This window comes from Fundulus heteroclitus, chromosome 14 (assembly GCF_011125445.2).
Source record: "Fundulus heteroclitus isolate FHET01 chromosome 14, MU-UCD_Fhet_4.1, whole genome shotgun sequence".
NCBI classification, from domain to species: domain Eukaryota; kingdom Metazoa; phylum Chordata; class Actinopteri; order Cyprinodontiformes; family Fundulidae; genus Fundulus; species Fundulus heteroclitus.
This window is the reverse complement of record NC_046374.1, coordinates 4,892,158-4,915,466: the sequence shown is the minus strand read 5'-3', so window position 1 is coordinate 4,915,466 and position 23,309 is coordinate 4,892,158. Positions and strand designations below refer to the sequence as shown.

The following is a 23,309-nucleotide window of genomic DNA, read 5'->3' as shown; positions in this document are numbered from 1 at the left end:
TCATGCTAATTCCACTTATGTTCATCCATTAAAATGATTATCAATTCAAAAACCCTTACATGAATAATTAGGGTAGTGTGAAAGAGTAAAGATGGCATTCTTTGGTCGTTTAGCCTCACGTTGTCTCGACCCCATGACCCTTGACCCCATGACCCTTAGGTGCGCACCCCCCTTTGAAAAATCCTGGATCCGCCCCTGATAGCCGCATGTCTGCTGCTGAAATGACGTTTTCCCTTTTCAGTACTCCCTCCCTTGGATGGCCAAAGTGGACCGAACTCATGAGGCGCCGACAGGTTGGGCAGGATTGAGGCAGGGAAAGGTTACACGGTCATTTGAAATGTTTGTGTAATGCGTCAACATGGGTGTTTTTAAAACAAAGAGCTAACGGAATTAGCTCATGCTAGCATTCGGTACACTATGATTGCCGATTTGATTCGAGTGTGTTTTTATGGTTATAACAAACGTTATCATACACTGATGGCATATTAATGTTTATGTTAACTGGCTCACTCATTATGGCTAAAAGTAAAGCTGAAGTCTTTAGGATGAACTTTGGTTCTTTAACTGAAACAAAATGTTATTTCATCAAATAACGTTTTGTTTACTCAGGATTCGCATTGTAGATTGAAAACATGCCAAATGTTTTATTAGTCAAGCTAATTTAACTCTATTCCATGTGAACCGGGATTCACTGAATTATTCTGATTATGATCAACCACTTTTGTTTTGTCTTTTGTTTGTTTTTGCATGTAAATAGTTATTTTTATCTTCATTTTGCTTAATAGTTTTAGTTGTTTCACTAGCCTAGTAGAGAGGATTTGTTAATCGAAATATAGTGTTAATTCAGATAAACAGCATCATATAGTGAGGTTCTCTGGATGTTCATTTATTTTCTGTTATTAAATTCTTGAACTTGAAGAGAAGTTGTCACCTTCTTTATTCTATGTGTGTGCAGAGTTTGGTGTTAAAAGATCACTAGTGCTCAAATCCATCCCTTTCAACCATTGTCCTGATATCAGCTTAAGAGCTGATTATCACCAGACAATACTTAACAGAGTTATTTATTAAACATTAAATAACTTTAAACAGTGTATAATTGCACAACAGTGTCCTACAAAACCTTTCTCCCTCTTCAAATCATTCTTTTTCTATGGACACATCCAGAGAAGGTGGTTCATACCGGAGAGTCACAGCACTCTCTTTTCCCTCTATCTGCAACTGCACAACATCAAGAGACAGGTGTTGGTAATTGAATTGACAGGTGTCAATTAAATTCAAATTATTTATATAGCGCTAATTCACAACACATCATCTAAAGTCACTTTACAAAGTCAAATTCAATCAAATCATACAGATTGGTCAAAAACTTTTCAATCTAAGGAAACTCAGCAGATTCTTGACAATCAGCATTCACTCCTCATGAAACAGCCTACAGCCACAGTGGACAGTCATCTGCATTGTCGATGGCTTTGCAGCAATCCCTCAAACTGAGCATGCATGAAGTGACAGTGGAGAGGAATTTGGGAATTTGGGATGATCGTGTCTAATGTGTTTTTACTGTGTTTTTAAAGCAGGACCCTGGAAGTGCTGATTAGCTTAATTTGAGATATATTAAAATATTCTTCAGGTCAATATAGAGCATTTAGTGCATATAGATGCTCATTGTAGGCTGCCCTTCTCAAATCTCGCCTATGTAACTTTAGAGGTGCGGATATGGCTCTAAAAGGGTCATGTGACCTAAATTGCCGCTTTACAGCAGGCTGAGCTCCCCTTAAACACAATTTTTTCAATTCAATTCAATTTTATTTATATAGCGCCAATTCATGAAACATGTCATCTCATAGCACTTTACAAAGTCAAATTCAATCAGATTATACAGATTGGTCAAAAATTTCCTATATAAGGGAACCAGTTGATTGCATCAAAGTCCTGACAATCAGCATTCACTCCTTGAGAAGCGTAGAGCTACAGGGAGAGTCGTCTGCATTGTCCATGGCTTTGCAGCAATCCCTCATACTGAGCAAGCATGAAGCGACAGCGGAAAGAAAAACTCCCCATTAACGGGAAGGAAAAACCTCCATCAGAACCGGGCTAAGTATGAACGATCATCTGCCTCGACCGACTGGGGGTTACAAAAGACAAAGAAAGAAGAGACACAACAAAAGAGACAAACAACCACAGAAGCACACATTGATCCAGTAATCTGTTCTACATTAGATGGTAAGAGCGGGTGATCTGTCTTCCCTGGATGATGTCACAGTTAACAGAACGTCAGACCAGGTGTACCTACTATGAAGAAAAAAGAGAGAGAGCAAAAAGAAGCTGAAATGACAACAGTTATTTCAATGTAATGCAATGCGAAACTGGAGAAGAGCTAACCTTACATACTTCTACTTTTCTCATCCTCAAGTCAAATATTGTCATGGCCATGGTTATTATTACAAAAGATAGTAAATATAGTTCACAAACCTGCATGTCAGGTCTTTCCTGCAGCCTTTCATAATCAGAAGATTGAGCCTGTTGTCTGCCCCATTCCTCTCTCCCACGGCTCCTGGAGCTCCCCCTCCCTCTCCCCCTGGCTCTGCTTCGTCCTCTCCCTCTCCGTTTCAATGGGAGACTCTGCGTAAGGCAAGGCAAGGCAAATTTATTTATATAGCACAATTCAGTACAAAGACAATGCAAAGTGCTTTACATGATTAAAATATAGCAAAATAAAACAGAATAAAAGCAAGTAGGAATAAAATATAGATAGAAAATAGAACAAAAAAGTGGTGATTCAGTTAACTAGGACAGTTGAAGGCAATTTTAAACAAATGTGTTTTTAATCTTGATTTAAAAGAACTCAGGCTTTCCGCACTTTTACAGTTTTCTGGAAGTTTGTTCCAGATAATTGGAGCATAGGAACTAAATGCTGCTTCTCCATGTTTGGTTCTGGTTCTAGGTATGCAGAGCAGGCTGGAGTCAGAAGACCTTAGTGGTCTGGAGGGTTTATACGCTGATAACAAGTCTGTGATGTATTTAGGAGCTAAGCCATTTAAGGATTTATAGACTAACAGAAGTATTTTAAAGTCTATTCTCTGAGATACAGGGAGCCAGTGTAAGGACTTTAGAACTGGGGTGATGTGCTCTACTTTCTTAGTATTAGTGAGGACGCGGGCAGCAGCGTTCTGGATCAGCTGCAGCTGTCTGATCCACTTTTTTAGGCAGACCTGTGAAGACACCGTTGCAGTAATCTATTCGACTAAAAATAAACGCATGGATTAGTTTTTCCAGATCCTGCTGAGACATCAGTCTATTAATCCTAGAAATGTTCTTCAGGTGATAGAAAGCCGACCTTGTAACTGTCTTTAGATGCTTTTGAAGGTTCAGGTCTGAGTCCATCACTACTCCCAGATTTCGGGCCTGATTAGTGGTTTTTAGCTGAAGCGACTGAAGCTGTGTGCTAACTTTTGATCTTTCCTCTATTGGTCCAAATATTATTACTTCAGTTTTGTTTTTATTCAATTGGAGAAAATTTTGGCACATCCACGTATTGATTTCTTCTAGGCATTTACTCAGTGCCTGAACTGGTTCATAGTCACCTGGTGACATGGTGATGTAGAGCTGTGTGTCGTCTGCATAGTTATGGTAGCTGATGTTGTTATTTTTTATTATCTGGGCTAGAGGGAGCATGTAGATATTGAATAGGAGGGGACCCACGATGGACCCTTGGGGAACCCCACATGTGATTTTTGTTGTCTTTGATGTAAAGTTACCTACTGATACAAAAAATTCCCTGTCCTTTAAGTAGGATTTAAACCAGTGGAGAGCTGTACCAGAGAGGCCGACCCAGTTCTCCAGGCGTTCTAACAGAATGGAGTGATCAACAGTATCAAATGCTGCACTAAGGTCCAATAGAACCAGCACGGTGGTTCTTCCACAGTCTGTATTTATATGGATGTCATTAAACACCTTGATAAGGGCGGTCTCTGTACTGTGGTGAGCGCGGAAACCTGACTGGAAAACGTCAAATCGTCTGGTCGTTGTTAAGAAGGTGTTTAATTGTTGAAATACAGCTTTTTCAATAATCTTACTGATAAAGGGGAGGTTTGAGATGGGCCTGTAGTTCTGGAGTAGAAGTTTGTCTAAATTATTCTTTTTCAGCAGTGGTTTGATAATTGCTGTTTTTAGGGACTGGGGGAAAACACCTGACAGGAGGGACGTGTTTATTATCTGAGTCAAATCAGAAGCTATGACAGGTAAAACTTTTATAAAGAAAGCTGTGGGTAGAACATCAAGGCAGCTGGAGGAGGAACTTAACTGCTGAATGATCTGCTCTAAGCTTTTGTGGTTTATTTGGCTGAATTGGGACATTTTGTCAGGATAAGTTCCAGCTGAGTACGGCTTTGGTTCTGGAGCTGGTGTGGATGTACAAACTGATCCTCTAATTTTTAGGATTTTCTCAGTAAAGAAGTTAGCAAATTCATTGCAGGCCCTGGTGGAGTGGAGTTCTGAAGCCACTGACACAGGAGGATTTGTTAACCTGTCGACTGTGGCAAATAAGACACAAGCATTATTAATGTTTTTCTTAATGATCTCAGAGAAGAAAGATTCTCTTGCATTTTTCAGTTGTAAGTTATATCTGTAAAGTCTCTCTTTATAGATGTCATAGTGAACCTGGAGTCTGTTCTTTCTCCACCTGCGTTCAGCTTTTCGACATTCCCTTTTTTCACTTCTAACTGCTGGAGCATTTCTCCAAGGAGATTTTTTCTTCCCGGAAACAACTTTCACTTTAACTGGAGCAATGCAGTTAATGATGTCTGAGACTTTAGAATGAAAGTTATCTACTAGCTCATCTACTGAGTTGCAGCCCAAGGTTGAAGTATCAGAGTAAGCTTGAATAAAATTTTCTGTGGCATTGTCCTTAAAGGTGCGTTTTCTTACGATGTCCCTTTGGCTAAATGAGTCACTGGAAATGATACATTCAAAGGTAACGGAGAAGTGATCGGATAAGGCAACATCAGTTACATTGACCTGTGAAAGGTTTAGACCTTTAGTGATGATTAAGTCTAAAATATGTCCCTGTTTGTGTGTTGGCTGTTTAACATGCTGAGTTAAACCAAAGTTTCTAAGTGTGTCACACAGTTCTTTTGCACTTCTGTCTTCAGGGTTGTCAACGTGAAAGTTGAAGTCTCCCACAATAATTAAACAGTCATAATCAACACATATCACAGACAGCAGGTCACTGAAATCATTAAAAAAGTTTGATGTGGACTTAGGAGGCCTGTAAACATTCAGAAACATAGTTCGTACCGGGCTCTTTACCTGGAGAGCCAAATGTTCAAAAGAGTCAAATTTTCCCAAAAACACCTTTTTACACTTTAGTGAATCATTAAACAATGTTGCTACTCCTCCACCTTTCTTTTGCTGTCTGCTTTCACAAAGAAAATTTTAGTTTGGAGGTGTCGACTCCATCAGTATAGCTGCTTCACTAAATTCATGTAACCATGTTTCTGTTAAAAACATAACATCAAGATTATTGTCAATAATGAAGTCATTAATTAAAAGGGATTTTCCTGACAGAGATCTAATGTTTAATCAACCCAGTTTATATGATTTGGTGGTTGATGATGTCTCTGTGACAGGTTGCATCTGACAGTTTATGATTTTTAAGTACGACTGATTATTCCTGTCTGTTTTCCTTTTGCTTTTCTTATTTCTGCCACGTATCATAACAGATATTCCATGTTCTCCGTCAGGAGGCCCAGGCTTATGCTGGAAGCGGTCTTGACTGATAAACGTACTGCCAGGGCCCGCTGAATATCACAAGGAAGTTATCCGAAGGTCTTCAGGACAGGCATGTTCTGTGATATGTAGAGGAGGAGGAGGATCTGGACCTCTGCGTCCTTTGGAAGATGCTGATTTTGTCACAGAACTGCGGTATTCAGAATTAATATGTGGAGAGGATGTCAACTGTAGACCAATCTTAAGGACTTTGTTCATGTTATGAGAGAAATCCAGGAAAGGAACTTCTGGGCTTTGTGGAGAGGAAGGCGAGGCGGGTGTAGTCTGGATCGGTGTTTGTGACGATGGCGATTCTTGGTGCTCTCGTTGTCCTGCTGAGATCTGGGATGAATCCTCCTGTAATTCTGATGTAGCCTCTTTCTGTGTCATCTTTCTGGCCATGTTTATCTTGGCTTGTTCGGGCTGCACTGGGCTTATCTTTTGTTTAGGCACTGGATGTTCTTTGTTTTGGAACAAAGCTGATGGAGCATGGTTCACAGAATAGAAGATGTTTGAAATCAGTTGTTTTGCATCTGACCTATTTAGAAAGAAGCCATTGCTGCTAAACAGATGTCTTCTTTCCCAGAAGATGTTAAAGTTGTCTATGAAGGTTACAGTTGTTTCTTTGCATGTTTTTTCCAGCCATTTGTTTAGCATCAGAATTCTGGAAAAAATCTCGTCTCCACAAGCCACGGGCGGGAAAGGGCCGCTGAGAAGCACCTTGACATTTTTGCCATGAACTAAGTTCAACAGACGAATGTAATCCTCTTTCAATACTTCTGATTTTCTTATCCGGGTGACGTCGCCCAGGGCTTCAGCTTGTATTATGAGTTTTTCCAAGGTCGGGCGCTCTTTCAAGATCCTTGGAAGGATGTCTAATAAATCAGACACCGGGCCATAGTTCGAGTCCTTATAAATTAACACCTCTGTGTATTTCTTGTTACAGAAATGTTTAATCCCACATACAGACCCACTGCATAAAATCAGGGTCCTTGGCCCCGTGGCATGTCCTTTCTCTGATTTATTAGAGCAAAAGTCGTTGACGTACCTCTGAGTGTTGTCATGATTCTCCTGGGTCACATTTTGGAGCGGAGCGAATCTGTTTCGTAAAGGAATTCCAGCATTTCCAGCAGGTTTACTCCCATCATTTGTTTTGAGAACAGCCCGCTGTTGTTTCCCTTGTCCTGGGACATCTCTCTGTAGTCTCGGCCAGTTTTCTTTGTCTAGGCGTGGAGTTCATTGATCCTTTGGTCTTGCACCCTGAGTGATCCAGGGATTCTCATTTTCCTCAGGGATCTGTTTGTTCAGAGAGTTGCTGGGCTGGTGGTCCCCGTTTGGAGTCACAGGCAGGGTTGTTTCATTTCCATACGCGCCGTTTACATCATAATTCAGTTCGAGTCGGCATATCTTCTGTTCTATAACAGCGATCTTTTGTAGAAGCGTGTCAAGGTCCACTGTGGTGAAGGTAGGCATCTTTGCAAAATCAAAATCAAAAATACATAAAAAGAAAATAAATAAAAATAACTAAATCCAACTTTCCGTGGTTTTGGCAAAGAGATAAAAAGGAGATAAAAAGTAAAACGCAGGAAAATGCAAGCAAGCAGGGAGCAGAGAAAAAAGCGTCCGAGCAGGCAGAGAGGCGGAGCAGCGTATGATCTAGAAGGGTGAATGTGGCCTTGTCTTTAGAAGTAACTCGATGACTTCTCAATTTGCTAGTCCAAAGTGGTCTGTTATCAGATTCCAAAACACAAAAAGAGAGTGTTTAATTTTGCAGCAGTGCAGTGTTGCCAGTGGCCTTCAGTGATGCAAAACCTGAAAGTTACAGGTCTATTGCCCCCTAGTGGCTAAAGTGTTACAATTGATCCTTCCGAGGAGAGTTCTAGGCATAACCAGACATGAACAAGGAGTAACCTGAAAGAGTAACAGAATCAGCCAAGGGAAAAATTGGAACCATGGAAGGACTTGGAGCAAGGTTCTATTCAGGTACCACTCATGGACGCCTTCCACTTGGCTCCATCCACCTTAAGTACTCCTCCTAATTGGTGTGGATGGAAATCACCTGTGGCAGGCATCCACCTGTTGCACCCTGGTGGAGAAAGGTAACAACAACAACAACACACCTCGGGTCCGTTCTCATACGTCGCTAACTCAGTTAGCAGGATTTCATTGTTGACGATTTGGCCTGATCTTGGATCATTTGGTTCTTTGAAAGACATCCTGCACTTGTTGTCATAGCAACATGTGCGCCAGCTTAAGCCTGCTCGAGAGCAGGCTTATTTCATGTAAACAACATTAGATCACGGCTGTATAAGCGGAGGAGATGGAGAAGTCTGCCGTAGCCATGTCGTCCATTTTTACGAGAGCAACCTGTTGCGGAAGGTGCAAGAATAATTTGCAGAGTTTTTCGAATTAATCGCGTATTGTGCAATAGAGAGGATCCTTTAGCGCAGCTCGACAGTGTAATTGTAGAGAGATTTTTCTTGGTGGCTGTTATAAACAGACAAACACATCATTTAACAGTGGCTTTTAAAGAGGAAAAAGTGGTGTTGGAGCCATAAATCTAAAATATTTAAGTTATTTGTATGATGGTTTGCTTTTTATTTTTATCCTATTCAGTAAGAAGATTTGTTCAGGCCATTTTATTGTGAAGTTTAGTTTACTTTGAAAGGCTTGCTTCCTGTCGAGCCGTATATTGTATTAGAAAAAACTATGGATGGATTATCTAGACACAGAGCAATACAGTTTTACCGTGTAAACTGTGGATGACTTGGAAAAGGAAAATTTTCATTTTTTATGGATAAAGTTTTTTTTTGTTAAAATTCCCAGTTTGCACGTGTCCTTTACTTCCAGTGTCTAAGGAATGACACTGAAATTTGAATCTCTTGACATAACAAGTGCCTTTTTAAAATTAAGTATAATAATTAAAGGCTACCATTTTGTAGAATATTCTTGTATTTCACTTTTACTTGTCCCCATGTTCTAGTGGGTCCCGTGGAGGCTCTGACATAAAAGAACAAAGTAAATATGAGATTATTAAAATGCAAAAATTCATACTGTAGAAAGTGATAGAAACATCAACCATGGACAGTATTTACGCATTAATTTATCTGCTACTTTTGGTCAGCCCTCTCTCCTGGCTTTAACAGATTTTTAGGTGTTTTAATTAATGACTTAAATTCGGCATAACCTTCCATTAAAAGCTCTTGTTCTGCTTCGGAGAAAAACTGTGGGCGTTCTTTGGCCATGGTGAACAGCCAATAGCAGCGTTGCTGATCATTGTTTCTACTATCGATACATTTCCCCTTTTAAACAAACGCATGAACGCGCAGTTGTCTCAGATAACTCAATCCAGCCATACTAATCATAAACAACAGGTGTGTTCGAAGAACCAAATTAGCTGGATCATGATTAGCCGGATGAAATCATCTTGGATGTGTCATTTGATCTTGGATGTTTTAAGCAACGTACGAAGAACGGACCCCTCTACTGTACAGAACCGTACACCTGACATCTTTAAAATGTTATTGTCTCAAATAATGTTTTATCTAACTTGGAGTTGCACTGTGAATGGGTTAAACAGATAACAAATGTTGTTCTAAATTAGTGAAACTAAACTTTTCAAAATTCTTTAAGATGAACTTTGGTTCTCTAACTTAAAAATTCTCACTGAATTCTGAAATTCATGTAATCATTTTACGGTGATGGTTCAACGGTTTTATCTGCAATTTTGCTCTTTTGTGTGTACAAAGTTCCTTTGTTTCTTTAATCTTAATTTTGTTTAGTAGGTTTGGTTTGACAAACCTAATAAAGAGTTTTTGATTGAAGTATATCGTAGATTCAGGTAAACAACATTATTAATGGTGTTCCCTGGACGGGGATTTATTTCTGTTAATAAATTCTTATATTTGAAGAAAGGTTGTCACTCATTTACTCCATATGTGTGCAGAGATTAATGTTTGAGAATGCTGTTGCTCGAACCCCTCTTTTACCTATTGTCCTAATATCAAGCCAAATTGGACTGATATTCACCAGACAATACCTGAGAGGCTGAGGTTTATCTGATTAAACATTAAATGATTTAAAAGCATGAAAATGCACAACAGAGCAGACAGTCCCCATTGGGTGCAGAATTTTAATATTGCTTTTAATCTGAATATGCCATATTATCAATAATTGTATAATGTGTTATTTTTTCGCTTTCTGATAAGTTCACTTTCTTTTACCTTAGAACTTAACCTTAAATTAGCTTGTAATCTATCATTTAACAATGTTCATGTATTTTTTATCACTGTCACGGACAAATTTCCCCATTGTGAGACAATAAAAGTATATCCTATTGTAATTTTGTTCTAATATTATAGTGTTAGCAACAAACTTTTATTTTCAATACGCCACTGAAACATGTAAAAACATCTTCAGGTCCTTCAGGTACAAAATACAATGCGTTACTCCCAAAACCTTTGGCTATGATGACTTCACGCTTGTATCTAATGGTTTTGATTCGCTAAACATTCATTCTGTGGAATCAGCACAACCCTTGTCTTTAGATAAAACTGCAAAATCCTAAACCAGTCTTCAAAAGAAATTGCAGTTTATCCTTTCAGCTGTTTCTTTCATTTCATAGCCTTTTAATTCTTTTGTGTTGCAGAGATTTAGGTGAACTTCTTTCTTTTTTAAGAATGAAATGAGGAGAAGAGCCTAAAGCTTTTATCTGAATTCAGTGTAACACAGTTCTGACAAAAAAGAATGAATAATAACATCCATATAATGAAACAAAAGCACCAAAGAAAAATGGGGCAGTTGTTTATTTGCTAATATGTATGCATTAAAAAAATCGAATACTTGCCTTTAAAACACTCCCACTAGATTAAATGTAGCCCTTTTTTGGCTTAAGTGGTTTGAGGGGGCGAAGCTGTCAAGAGGTCTTTTGGGTGAACACAGTCTATCATTACAGAAAACATCCCTCCAAGCTGGTTTGTTTGACACATGATAAATAGCAAACTGTTTATACAATTTCTGCCGAAAGACATTCATGCTAAATTAGCGGAAAGGTAGAATATACTACAAGGAAGATCTGGAGGCGTTGATGTAACGTGACACATGATTAGGCTCCTAAGAGGACAATTCCATGAATTTTTCATTTAGAAACCATACAAAGGGAAAGACATTCATTAAGTGTAAAGCTAAGCACAAATCTGCTGCAACTGATGAATGACAAGGCAGGCTATTTCTCTCTTTTAAAATTCACTTTAAATATGGGTTAGAAAAAAACATGTGAATTGTCCCAGGCAGCCTGGGACAATTACACATTTCCTTACACATATCCAACTGAGGAACCTTATGTGTGTGGTGGGTCTGGAGGGAAACGAAAACCAGGGTTTTAGTTCATGCATCAGGAAATTACTTTCTGTCAAATCATCAGGTGCCATCTTTTTGTCTGTTGTCTGTTATGTTACTTCTTCTAAATCTGTTTGTGGTCAAACACAAAATGGAAACTCCATATAATGCAACATTGTGAAAAGCATTTTGTTACACTTTTTCTAACATGAGAACCTCAAACTTTCATGTATTTTTTTGAGATTTTCATCTGATAAACTAATAAACTAATTAACATGAAGTAATGCACAATTATACTTTTATCAAACTATTCTAGATTTATACCATTGTGCTTTAGCACTGGCTGTATGTTTATGTTTTTTGCCCTGCTGGAATATGAACTTGTGAAGTTGTTCCTCCCACTGGAAGTCCCTCTGATTTCTGAACTATTCGTCTCCTGCTCCTCCAACCACACAAGAGGCTCACCTATTTAACCTGAACAACTCAACTCTTTTGTTAGTGTGTCTTGTATTTTTTTTTTTTTTTACCTTGGCTTGTATGTGTTGTTTGATGCAAACTGGTTATTGTCAGGTCTAGCTTTAGTGTTTAAGTCGAGGCCTATCTTGTGCTAACTGGGTAAAATTTGTGAGATTATGAAGGCAGGTTCAGAAGTCACCTTTAGTTTCTTTGGTTTGCTCAGTGACTGAAAACTTTTGATTTTGTTCCCTTTGTTATTTGGTCCTTTGGTAAATGTGTCACTTCTAGTAAAATCCTTGACACCCTATTTGTCGGATGCCTTACTTGTTACATCAAACTGTTGTATTTATTTCATAGAAGTTTTATTTGTAAACCAAAACTAATGGTCGTTTGCATTAATTCTAGAACTCTCTTTTTGTTTTCTGTTTGCCAAAGGCAGAAAAAAACAAATCACTTTTGTTTTCCACTACTTCGTCTGGTTTAATCTTACTTCGTCATTTCCCTGGCTGAGCTGTGTTGTAACACCTATAGTTAGTAGTATTTCGCTCCATTCATCATCCCATCAACTCTGACCAGTTTCCCTGTCCGTGCTGATGCAAAGCATCCTGACAGCATGGTGTCACCATTGGCATAAGGATGGTGATCTCAGTGTGATATGTAGTGATCATGCTCTGCCACAAAAGTAGCCAGTCACGTCTTGTTTGGTTTGCAATGTGCTATGCTCTTTCCATTGTTTGGATTCTGAACTGAATCTTGGTTTGTAAGTAATTTAAAGAGTGGGACACCCACCAAATACTTCTGGAAGTAAGAGTCAATGCTTTCAATTTAGAATTTATATCTACACGCTCTGAAATTTAGCAACACAAAAAAGGCTAAGAAATAGCAAAATGTTTTATTTTTGAAGTGATGTATAGAGGGCTTCATGGGGTTTGAAAAATTCAATCCTTTAATCCAAACTCTGTATTATTTATCCAAAAGCGAGTTACACACTTACTGAAAAATACAGAATCACAACGGTTGTAGGTGTGAACACGAAATCCAGGCAACACAGAATACGTTTGAAAAGGTTTATTGACACGTATAATACTTGCAGACGAGGCAGGCAGGCAGGAATAGGAATGAGACTCCAGAGGATGCAGACAGACCAAGAGTTTCAGGCAGTGATGAACTTGAGCAGGTGGTGAAGGCAGGAGTTGACTTGAGCAGATAATGCAACTCAAAGGTTCACCTGAGTTAGCAGTGGCAGCAGCAGGACCTCAAGGAAACAGAGCAGACAAGCAGCATGCAGACATTGGAAACCTTCTTCAGTGAGGGCTGAACACAGTCCAACAGGTTGAGCATACAGGACTGGGAGCATTACGACAGCAGAGCACAGGAGAGGAGACGAGATGATCTGGTAGGGTGTAGGTGAGTGAGGCAAGTATATGAAGGCTGGAAACAGGTGAGCAGAATTGGGATTGATTAGTGGCAGCAGGTGGAACTGGTCTGGGCTGATGACTGGTGACTGAGGCATGGACTGAGCTGATAGGATGGCGACAGATGGCAGAAGGCTGAGGGGAGTGGAACTAATTAGTCCAAAATGTTCAAGATTATGACAAGGGAAGTATATCACAGTTGAAATGGTTTAGGTTAAATCCTGCTAAAATGCACCACCTACTAGTCAAACGTTGAACTGCTTTCAAACTTAGAAAGCAAGGTATTATGGGTAATCCTCAAAGCTATGAAGATCTCTGCTAAGAAAGAACTCGTGTTTTTCTACCAGAGACTGAAAGCTAGGACCAACGATTTTTCCGGAAGTTTCCCCAAGTCCCTTCTTGAATAACTATGCAAGACCGTCTTACCTTACTCTTCCGCTCTTCAGGGGGATCACATGAAAAAAATCTCCCAAATCCACTCTGGTATTATTACGTTGTACTGAGGCCTTCCTCTTCTTCTCATAAACACAAATGCGCTTCACTTCTTGTAACTCTCAGCCATGTTCAAAATCTACAGTGAGAGAAGTGGAGCTACAATGAATAGCTAACCAATAAGCTAACCAATAACCTAGCTGCTAAGCTAACCGGATACATAAACACTAGAAGTGTGCATGCCCAGCCAGCAAACAGAAACTAGGATGGAACAAGCATGGACACTGGCGTTACGGGAGTGCATCACAGTGCCATGTGGGACAACCAATAGATAAGGTGATATAGCTTAAATCTCCACCAACTCCATAACCATAGCTCTCAACTCTCACGCATTGACCGTGTGACACACGCATTTCACTGACTTCACATGCTCACACGCAACACATGACATTTCACACGCAAACATGGAATTTCTCACGCATAAAAATCGCAAAGGAGAGGAGAGTTAGTAGCTGTATTTCATGCTATTTTATTTTTAACAACATAGAATCAATGGCGCTTCGGTGGGCGTGCTGCCTCGCGCTTTAATTCAGGTGCGCACTTTTAAGGGTAATTTTAAAGAACTTGTAACATCAGGGGCTTCATCTTAGACCTGTCAGTACCCCTGTTCCCTTTATAGGAGCCCATTACAGTATTTAGTTATGCATTTTCCCCGCTGTTTATCCCTCGCACGCAGCGCACGGGGGTAAAATCCGCCCACCTCACCGCCCAGAGCGCACTGACGAGAGCAATAGAGATTCATCTGATCAGCGCGGCGACTGACTGAGAAACCTGTCGCTGTGAAAGGTGATGAGAATGTTATAACAGTCTAGAAGTGCATTGAGCTGAAAGGAGGGAGACATCAGCAGCTGGATCGTGCGTAAAGACGCAGCAGGAACCTCTGTGTGCTTCAGTGTTGCTGCTGAGGGGAAATTGTTGACCATAAAGGCTTGATGAAACTCAGCCTGATTCACCAATCAGGTTATAGATTTACAATGATAAACAATCCATAGATGAATGTGTAACAGTGTAATAATTTGGTCAATAACTTAAAACTACTTAATTTTATTCAGTATTATTTGAACAATTGTGGATTTTTTTATGTCTTAATCCATTAACTGAACAATAAAGTATTAATACGTCTCTTTCTCTTTTTAACACAAGTAATACATGTCTACTTCATTGTCTGGTGGGATAAAAATGAGATGGAGTTGACTCCACCGGCTCTTCCTGGGTCAGGTTAGCCCCGCCCCCAAAGCAAGCCCCGCCCCAAATTAGCATAATCTCACTCTTAACTTTTGATAAAAGTTGAGAGGTCTGTCCATAACACCCACCACTCACTCCTCTCTCTCAAACTGTCTGTGTGACATCAAATCTTGGATGCTGATCGACTTCCTCAAACCTAACTGTGGCAAATCAGACCTGATTATTGTTGACCCCAAATCCCTCAACAAAACCACAGACAGTTTCCACCTCACCATGGTCAACTCCACCTCGTCTGCATCCCCCCACAGTCGCAACCTCAGAGTTATCTTTCATAATACCCTCTCCTTTGAAAATCACATAAACCAATTCACTAGAACTGCCTTCTTTCATCTCAGGAACATTGTTCATCTTTGTCCATCACTCTCCTTATCTACACCTTCATCACCTCCAGAATTCGGAACATCATCCAACACTTGCTAACTACTGTACATTCCAAACTCTGCTGCACGTCGGAGATACATCCACCGAGTGTCCCGCCGGATTGTCCACCACAACGGTTCAACAGCAATAAAATCCATCTGCTCCAGCTCCCGACGGTGGATTTGTCGCCCTCCATGCTCCACCTCTAAAACATCCCGCCTCATATCCTTCCGGAACACAAAGAACATCGATCCCTCCACCCTTATTTCAAGTATCCACTCTTCCTGCCTCATTGACTTCAATAATCTGTTCACCCCTGATGATCTGGTCTTTCACTACAACACTGGTCTCCATAATATTCTTGACTCACTTGCTCCACTAAAAAACAGCTTTGTTTCTTTCTCCGTCTCCGCCCCCTGGTTCACCCCCAATCTCCGACGCATGAAACCCAAAGGATGGCAACTTGAAAGACTTTAGAGACAAACTGGTCTCACTATACACAAAGAAATGTACAATAATCACATCATTCACTACAAGGACTCCATTGCCAGCTAGCTCTAAGTCACTTTTCTCTATACTCAACAATACTACCAAACCCCGGGACTCTTCCCCCCCACACATTTACACAACCTCCTTCTGCAATGACATAATGTCATATTTCACAGGAAAACTCAAGAACATTCACCAGAACCTTGGATCAATGCCTCATGTCAGCACCTAAGCAGATCTACCCCCACCTACCCATTCATTTCCCTCCTTCCATCTTCCCACTGTCTCGGAAATTGCAGAGCTCATCCAAACCATCCACCTGTCAATTGGACCTCTTGCCAACACAACTTGTCAAAACCTGCCTCCCCTTTCTGATCCCCCTCATTTCCGCTATCATCCGCACCTCCCTCACCACTGGAACTGTCCCTACACCTCTCAAAACTGCTGCCATCACCCCGATTGTAAAAAAAAACAAACCTGGTGCCGACCCCATCAACTTCAACAACCTCCATCCTATCTCCAATTTACCCTTCATTTCCAAAATTCTTGAAAAAACAGTTGCCTCCCAGCTCCATTCTCACCTATCTGCCAACAGCCTGTATGAAGAGTTCTAGTCTGGTTTCTGGCCACTCCATAGCACTGAAACAGCACTCATCAAAATCACCAATGACCTCCTCATGGCATCTGATTCTGGACTACATTGTTTAATGATTCACTAAAGTGTAAAAAGGTGTTTTTGGGAAAATTCGACTCTTTTGAACATTTGGCTCTCCAGGTAAAAAGCCCGGTACGAACTATGTTTCTGAATGTGTACAGGCCTTCTAAGTCCATATCAAACTTTTTTAAGGCTTTTAGTGACCTCCTGTCTGTGGTATGTGTTGATTATAACTGTTTAATTATTGTGGGAGACTTCAACTTTCACGTTGACAACCCTGAAGACAGAAGTGCAAAAGAACTGTGTGACACACTTAGAAACTTTGGTTTAACTCAACATGTTAAACAGCCAACACACAAACAGGGACACATGTTAGACTTAATCATCACTAAAGGTCTAAAGATTTCTAACGTCAATGTAACTGATGTTGCCCTATCTGATCACTTTTCTGTTACCTTTGAAAGCATAATTACCAGCGACTCATTTAGCCAAAGGGACATCGTAAGAAAACGCACCTTTAAGGACAATGCCACGGAAACATTTATTCATTCAAGCTTACTCTGCTACTTCAACCTTGGGCTGCAACTCAGTAGATGAGCTAGTAGATAACTTTCATCCTAAAGTCTCAGACATCATTGACTGCATTGCTCCAGTCAAAGTGAAAGTTCTTTCCGGGAAGAAAAAATCTCCTTGGAGAAATGCTCCAGCAGTTAGAGGTGAAAAAAGTGTCGAAAAGCTGAACGCAGGTGGAGAAAGAACAGACTCCAGGTTCACTATGACATCTATAAAGAGAAACTTTATAGATATAACTCACAAATGAAAAATGCAAGATAATCTTTCTTCTCTGAGATCATTAAGAAAAACATTAATAATGCTTGTGTCTTATTTTCCACAGTTGACAGGCTATCAAATCCTCCTGTGTCCGTGGCTTCAGAACTCCACTCCACCAGGGCCTGCAATGAATTTGCTAACTTCTTTACTGAGAAAATCCTAAAAATTAGAGGATCACTTGTACTACCATATCAACACCAGAACCAATGCTGTATTCAGCTGGAACTACTTCTGACAAAATGTCCCAATTCAGCCAAATAAACCACAAAAGCTTAGAGCAGATCATTCAGCAGCTAAGTTCCTCCTCCTGCTGCCTTGATGTTCTACCCACAGTTTTCTTTATAAAAGTTTTACCTGTCATAGCTTCTGATTTGACTCAGATAATAAACACGTCCCTTCTGTCAGGTGTTTTCCCCCAGTCCCTAAAAACAGCAAATATCAAACCACTGTTAAAAAAGAACAATTTAGACAAACTTCTACTCCAAAACTACAGGCCCATCTCAAACCTCCCCTTTATCAGTAAGATTATTGAAAAAGCTGTATTTCAACAATTAAACACCTTCTTAACAACGACCAGCCGCTTTGACGTTTTCCAGTCTGGATTCCGTGCTCACCACAGTACAGAGACCGCCCTTATCAAGGTGTTTAATGACATCCATATAAATACAGACTGTGGAAGAACCACCGTGCTGGTTCTATTGGACCTCAGTGCAGCATTGATACTGTCGATCACTCCATCCTGTTAGAACGCCTGGAGAACTGGGTCGGCCTCTCTGGTACAGCTCTCCACTGGTTTAAATCCTATTTAAAGGACAGGGACTTTTTTGTATCAGTAGGTAACTTTACATCAAAGACAACAAAAATCACATGTGGGGTTCCCCAAGGGTCCATCGTGGGTCCCCTCCTCTTCAATATCTACATGCTCTCTCTAGCTCAGATCATAAAAAACAACATCAGCTACCATAACTATGCAGATGAAACACAGCTTTACATCACCATGTCACCAGGTGACTATGAACCAGTTCAGGCACTGAGTAAATGCCTAGAAGAAATCAATGCATGGATGTGTCAAAACTTTCTTCAATTGAATAAAAACAAAACTGAAGTAATACTCTTTGGACCAATAGAGGAGAGATCAAAAGTTAGCACACAGCTTCAGTCGCTTCAGCTAGAAACCACTGAACAGGCCCGAAACCTGGGTGTAGTGATGGACTCAGACCTGAACCTCCAAAAGCATCTAAAGACAGTGACAAGGTCGGCTTTCTATCACCTGAGGAACATTTCCAGGATTAAAGGACTAATGACTCAGAAGGATCTGGAAAAACTAATCCATGTGTTTATATGTAGTAGAATTGATTACTGCAACGGTGTTTTCATAGGCCTGCCTATGGATCAGACAGCTGCAGCTGATCTAGAACGCTGCTGCCCGCGTCCTCACTAAGAATAAGAAAGTAGAGCACATAACCCCAGTTCTAAAGTCATTACACTGGCTTCCTGTATCTCAGAGAATAGACTTTAAAATACTTCTGTTAGTTTATATAACCCTAAACGGCTTAGCACCTAAATACATCACAGACTTGTTATCAGTGTATCAACCCTCCAGACCACTCAGGTCTTCTGGCTCCAGCCTGCTCTGCATACCTAGAACACGAACCAAACACAGAGAAGCAGCATTTAGTTCCTATGCTCCGGTTATCTGGAACAAACTTCCAGAAAACTGTAAAAGTGCGGAAAGCCTGAGTTCCTTTAAAACGAGATTAAAAACACATTTGCCCACATTTAAAATTGCCTTTGAATGTTCTATTTAAACTGTTTTACTGTTTTTAATGTTCTTTTTTGTTTCTACATTCTATCCCTACTTGCTTTTATTCCTATATTTTAATCATGTAAAGCACTTTACATTGTCTCTGTACTGAGCCCTGTGGCTCCAGTTTGTTCATGTTAATAATAAATCTTCCTCAAACTCTAGGGTCACTTGTGGAGTACCACAGGGTTCAGTCCTTGGACCAATTCTATTTACTATATATATGCTTCCGATTGGCAAAATTATCAGACAGCATGGGATTAATTTCCACTGTTATGCTGATGACACTCAGCTATATTTATCCATAAATCCTGATGAATCCAATCAGTTACTTCGACTGCAGTCATGTCTTGATGACATCAAAAGCTGGATGACTTTAAATTTCCTGCATTTAAATTCTGACAAGACAGAAGTTGTAATCTTTGGGCCAGAGTCTTCAAAAAATAAAGTTCTTAATCAATCCCTTAATCTGGATGGCATTAACTTGGCCTCTGGTAATAAAGTTAAAAATCTTGGTGTTGTTTTCGACCAAGACATGTCATTTAAATCCCATATTAAACAGGTTTCCAGAGTTTCCTTTTTTCACCTCCGGAATATCACCAAAATTAGAAACATTCTGTCCAGGAGTGATGCTGAAAAACTAGTCCATGCATTTGTTACTTCAAGGCTGGACTATTGTAATTCTTTACTATCAGGAAGTCCACAAAATGCAGTTCGAAGTCTTCAGCTGATTCAAAATGCTGCGGCAAGAGTTCTGATGAAAATCAACAAGAGGGATCATATTTCTCCAATTTTAGCTTCCCTTCATTGGCTTCCTGTTAAATCAAGAATAGAATTTAAAATTCTCCTTCTAACGTATAAAGCCCTTAATAATCAAGCTCCACCATATATCAGAGCTCTGATTACCCCGTATGTTCCTAACAGAGCACTTCGCTCTCAGACTGCAGGTCTGCTGCTGGTTCCTAGAGTCTCTAAAAGTAGAATGGGAGGCAGATCCTTTAGCTATCAGGCTCCTCTCCTGTGGAACCAACTCCCAGTTTTGGTCCGTGAGGCAGACACCCTATCTATTTTTAAGACTAATGTTAAAACTTTCCTTTTTGACAAAGCTTATAGTTAGAGTGGCTCATACCCTGAGCTATCTCTATAGTTGTGCTGTGATAGGCCTAGGCTGCTGGAGGACATCAGGGTCTAATTTTCTCACTCTACTGATTTCTACTGTTCTTCAGTCTACTGTTCTCCAGTTTTGCATTGTATTACATTGAAATGACTGTCGTCATTTCAGCTTTTAACTTTTTGCTCTCTTTTTCTTCATAGTAGGTACACCTGGTCTGGCGTTCTGTTAACTGTGACATCATCCAGAGAAGACGGCTCACCCGCTACTACCATCTAATGTAGAACAGATTACTAGATCAATGTGTGCTTCTGTGCTTGTTTGTCTGTCTTGTTGTGTCTCTGTTCTGTCTTCTGCAACCCCAGTCGGTCGAGGCAGATGACCGTTCATATTGAGCCCGGTTCTGCCGGAGGTTTTTTTTCCCGTTAATGGGTGGTTTTTCTTCCCACTGTCGCTTCATGCTTGCTCAGTATGAGGGATTGCAGCAAAGCCATGTACAATGCAGACGACTCTCCCTGTGGCTCTACGGTTCCCCAGGAGTGACTGCTGCTTGTCGGGACTTTGATGCAATCAACTGGTTTCCTTATATAGGACATTTTTGACCAATCTGTATAATCTGACCCAATCTGTATAATATGATTGAACTTGACTTTGTAAAGTGCCTTGAGATGACATGTTTCATGATTTGGCGCTATATAAATAAAATTGAATTGAATTGAATTGAATTGAATTGTGCTATATAAATAAATTTGCCTTGCCTTGCCTTGCCTTACTCACCATCCTCATCCTCCTTGACCTGAGTGCAGCCTTTGACACCATCTGTCACACCACCCTCCTCAGTCAGATTTCTTCCATTGGCATCACTAACACTCTGTTGGACTGGTTTATTTCCTACTTTTCTGGCCGCACTCAGTTCATTCAACTGAAGACCCTCAAATCCACCCCCTCCCCCGTCACCTCAGGTGTGCCCCAGGTCTCCTTCCTGGGGCCCCTCCTCTTCATCATCTACCTCCTTCCCCTTGGCAATATCTTCCGCAAATTTAACATCCACTTCCACTGCTATGCCGATTAAACCCAGCTCTACCTCTCCACGCAACCATCGTCCTCTCTTCCTCCCACCTCCCTCACAGATTGCATCTCTGAAATAAAAGCCTGGTTCACCAAAAACTTAAACAGCAGTAAAACTGAGGTTCTCTTCATTGGCACTAAATCAATTCTTTCCAAAACCAACAGTTTCCCACTTATTATTGACAGCTCCTCCATCTCCCCTTCCCCCCAGGTTAAGAGTCTGGGTGTCATCCTCGATAGCACCCTATCTTTTCAATCCCATATCAATAACATTATCCGGTCTGCCTGCTTCCACTTAAGAAACATCAACCGCCTCCGTCCCTCCCTAACCCCCCACACTGGTGCCATACTTGTGCACAGCCTTGTCACCTCCCGACTGGATTACTGCAACTCTCTCCTCTTTGGCCTTCCTCAAAAATCACTCCATAAACTACAACTGGTCCAGAACTCAGCTGCTCACATTATAACAAGAACTGCCTCTATCCACCACATCACTCCAGTCCTCCAACAACTCCACTGGCTCCCCGTGCAATTCCGCATTGAATACAAAATTCTCATGATGACATTCAAGGTCCTTCACCAACTTGCCCCCCCCCCCCCCATATCTGTCAGGCCTCCTGCATATTCCCACCCCCTCCCGTGCTCTTAGATCCTCATCTGTTTACACCTGACTGTCCCTTCCGCCCGTCTCACCACCATGGGGAGCAGAGCATTCAGCTGCTCTGCCCCCCACCTCTGGAACTCTCTACCACCCCTACTGAGAAACACAGACTCACTTCTCCATTTCAAATCATAACTCAAAACTCATCTATTTAAGTTAGCCTATTCTCTTTAAATATCAATTTCCTTGTCCCAGGCTCTGTATGTTTTTTGTTTTGACTTTGTTTCTGACATTGTGTTTTTAATCCTTTTGTACGGTGACCTTGAGTGTCCAGAAAGGCGCCTTTTAAATAAAATGTATTATTATTATTATTATTGCAACGTCCCGAGTCGAGGTCAGCAGCCCCCCCCCCCCCCTATAAACAGTGTTGGTACTGCACTGCTTCCCCCTCCTGAGATGCCGGATAGTGGACCAGAATTGCCTCGAAGCCATACGGAAGTCTTTCTCCATGGCCCCTCCGAACTCTTCCCGCGCCCGGGGTTTTGCCTCAGCGACCAGCCGAGCTGCGTGCCACTTGGACTGCCAGTACATATCAGCTGCTTCTGGAGTCCCACGGGCCAATAAAGCCCGATAGGACTCCTTTTTCAGCTTGACAGGTTCCACAGCTCCGACTAGCCGCCTCAACAATAGAGGCACTGAACATGGTCCACTCAGGCCCAATGTTCCCCACCTCCCTCAGGACATGTTCAAAGCTCTCCCGGAGGAGGGAGTTAAAGCTCCGTCTCACGAGGGACTCTGCCAGACGTTCCCAGCAATCACTCACAATATATTTGGGCCTGCCAGGTCTGACCGGCTTCCTCCCCCACCATTGGAGCCAACTCACCACCAGGTAGTGGTCAGTGGAGAGCTCCGCCCCTCTCTTCACCCAAATGTCCAAGACATGCAGCTGCAGGTCAGACGAAACAACAACAAAGTCGATCATTGAATTACGGCCTAGGGTGTCATGGTGCCAAGAGCGCATGTGGACACCCTTATGCTTGAACATGGTGTTTGTTATGGACAATCCATGATGAGAATAGAAGTCCAACGACAATGTAACACAACACTACTCAAGTTCAGATCAGGTGGGCCGTTCCTCCCAACCACGCCCCTCTAGGTCTCACTGTCATTGGCCACTTGAGCGTTGAAGTCCCCAGAAGAACAAGGGAGTCCCCAGGAGGGTAACTCGTCAGTACCCCCTCCAAGGATTCCAAAAAGGGTGGATAATCTGAACTGCTGTTTGCCGCATAGGCACAAACAACAGTCAGAACCTTTCCCCCCAAACATATGCGGAGGAAGGCCACCCTCTCGTTCACCGGGGTAAACCCGAATGTACAGGTACCAATATGAGGGGCAACAAGTATGCCCACTCCAGCTTGACGCCTCTCACCATGGCCAACTCCAGAGTGGAAGAATATCCAGCCCCTCAAGGAAACTGGTTCCAGAGCCAGAGCCATGCATTGAGGTAAGTCCGACTATCTCTAGCCGGAACCTCTCAACCTTGCACATTAGCTAAGGCTCCTTCCCCACCAGAGAGGTGGGGAAGGAGCCTGAGCTAATTCAGTACACTTCAGTACACTTTGGTTAACGCAGTGTACAGGTTTGAATTTAAGTTGATTTCTCTCTAATCCACACAAGGAAAT

General features: G+C 41.3%; 1 protein-coding gene across 1 annotated transcript in view; it reads right to left on the bottom strand.

The window, feature by feature from the left end:
• Positions 1-22,218, bottom strand: part of LOC118565910 (proline-rich receptor-like protein kinase PERK2) — a 79,127-nt gene extending 56,909 nt beyond the window's left edge. The window contains exon 1 of the mRNA XM_036146988.1: positions 22,122-22,218. Coding sequence (XP_036002881.1) covers positions 22,122-22,218 — 97 coding nt within the window. The remainder of the gene's footprint in view (positions 1-22,121) is intronic.
• Positions 22,219-23,309: the final 1,091 nt, after the last annotated feature.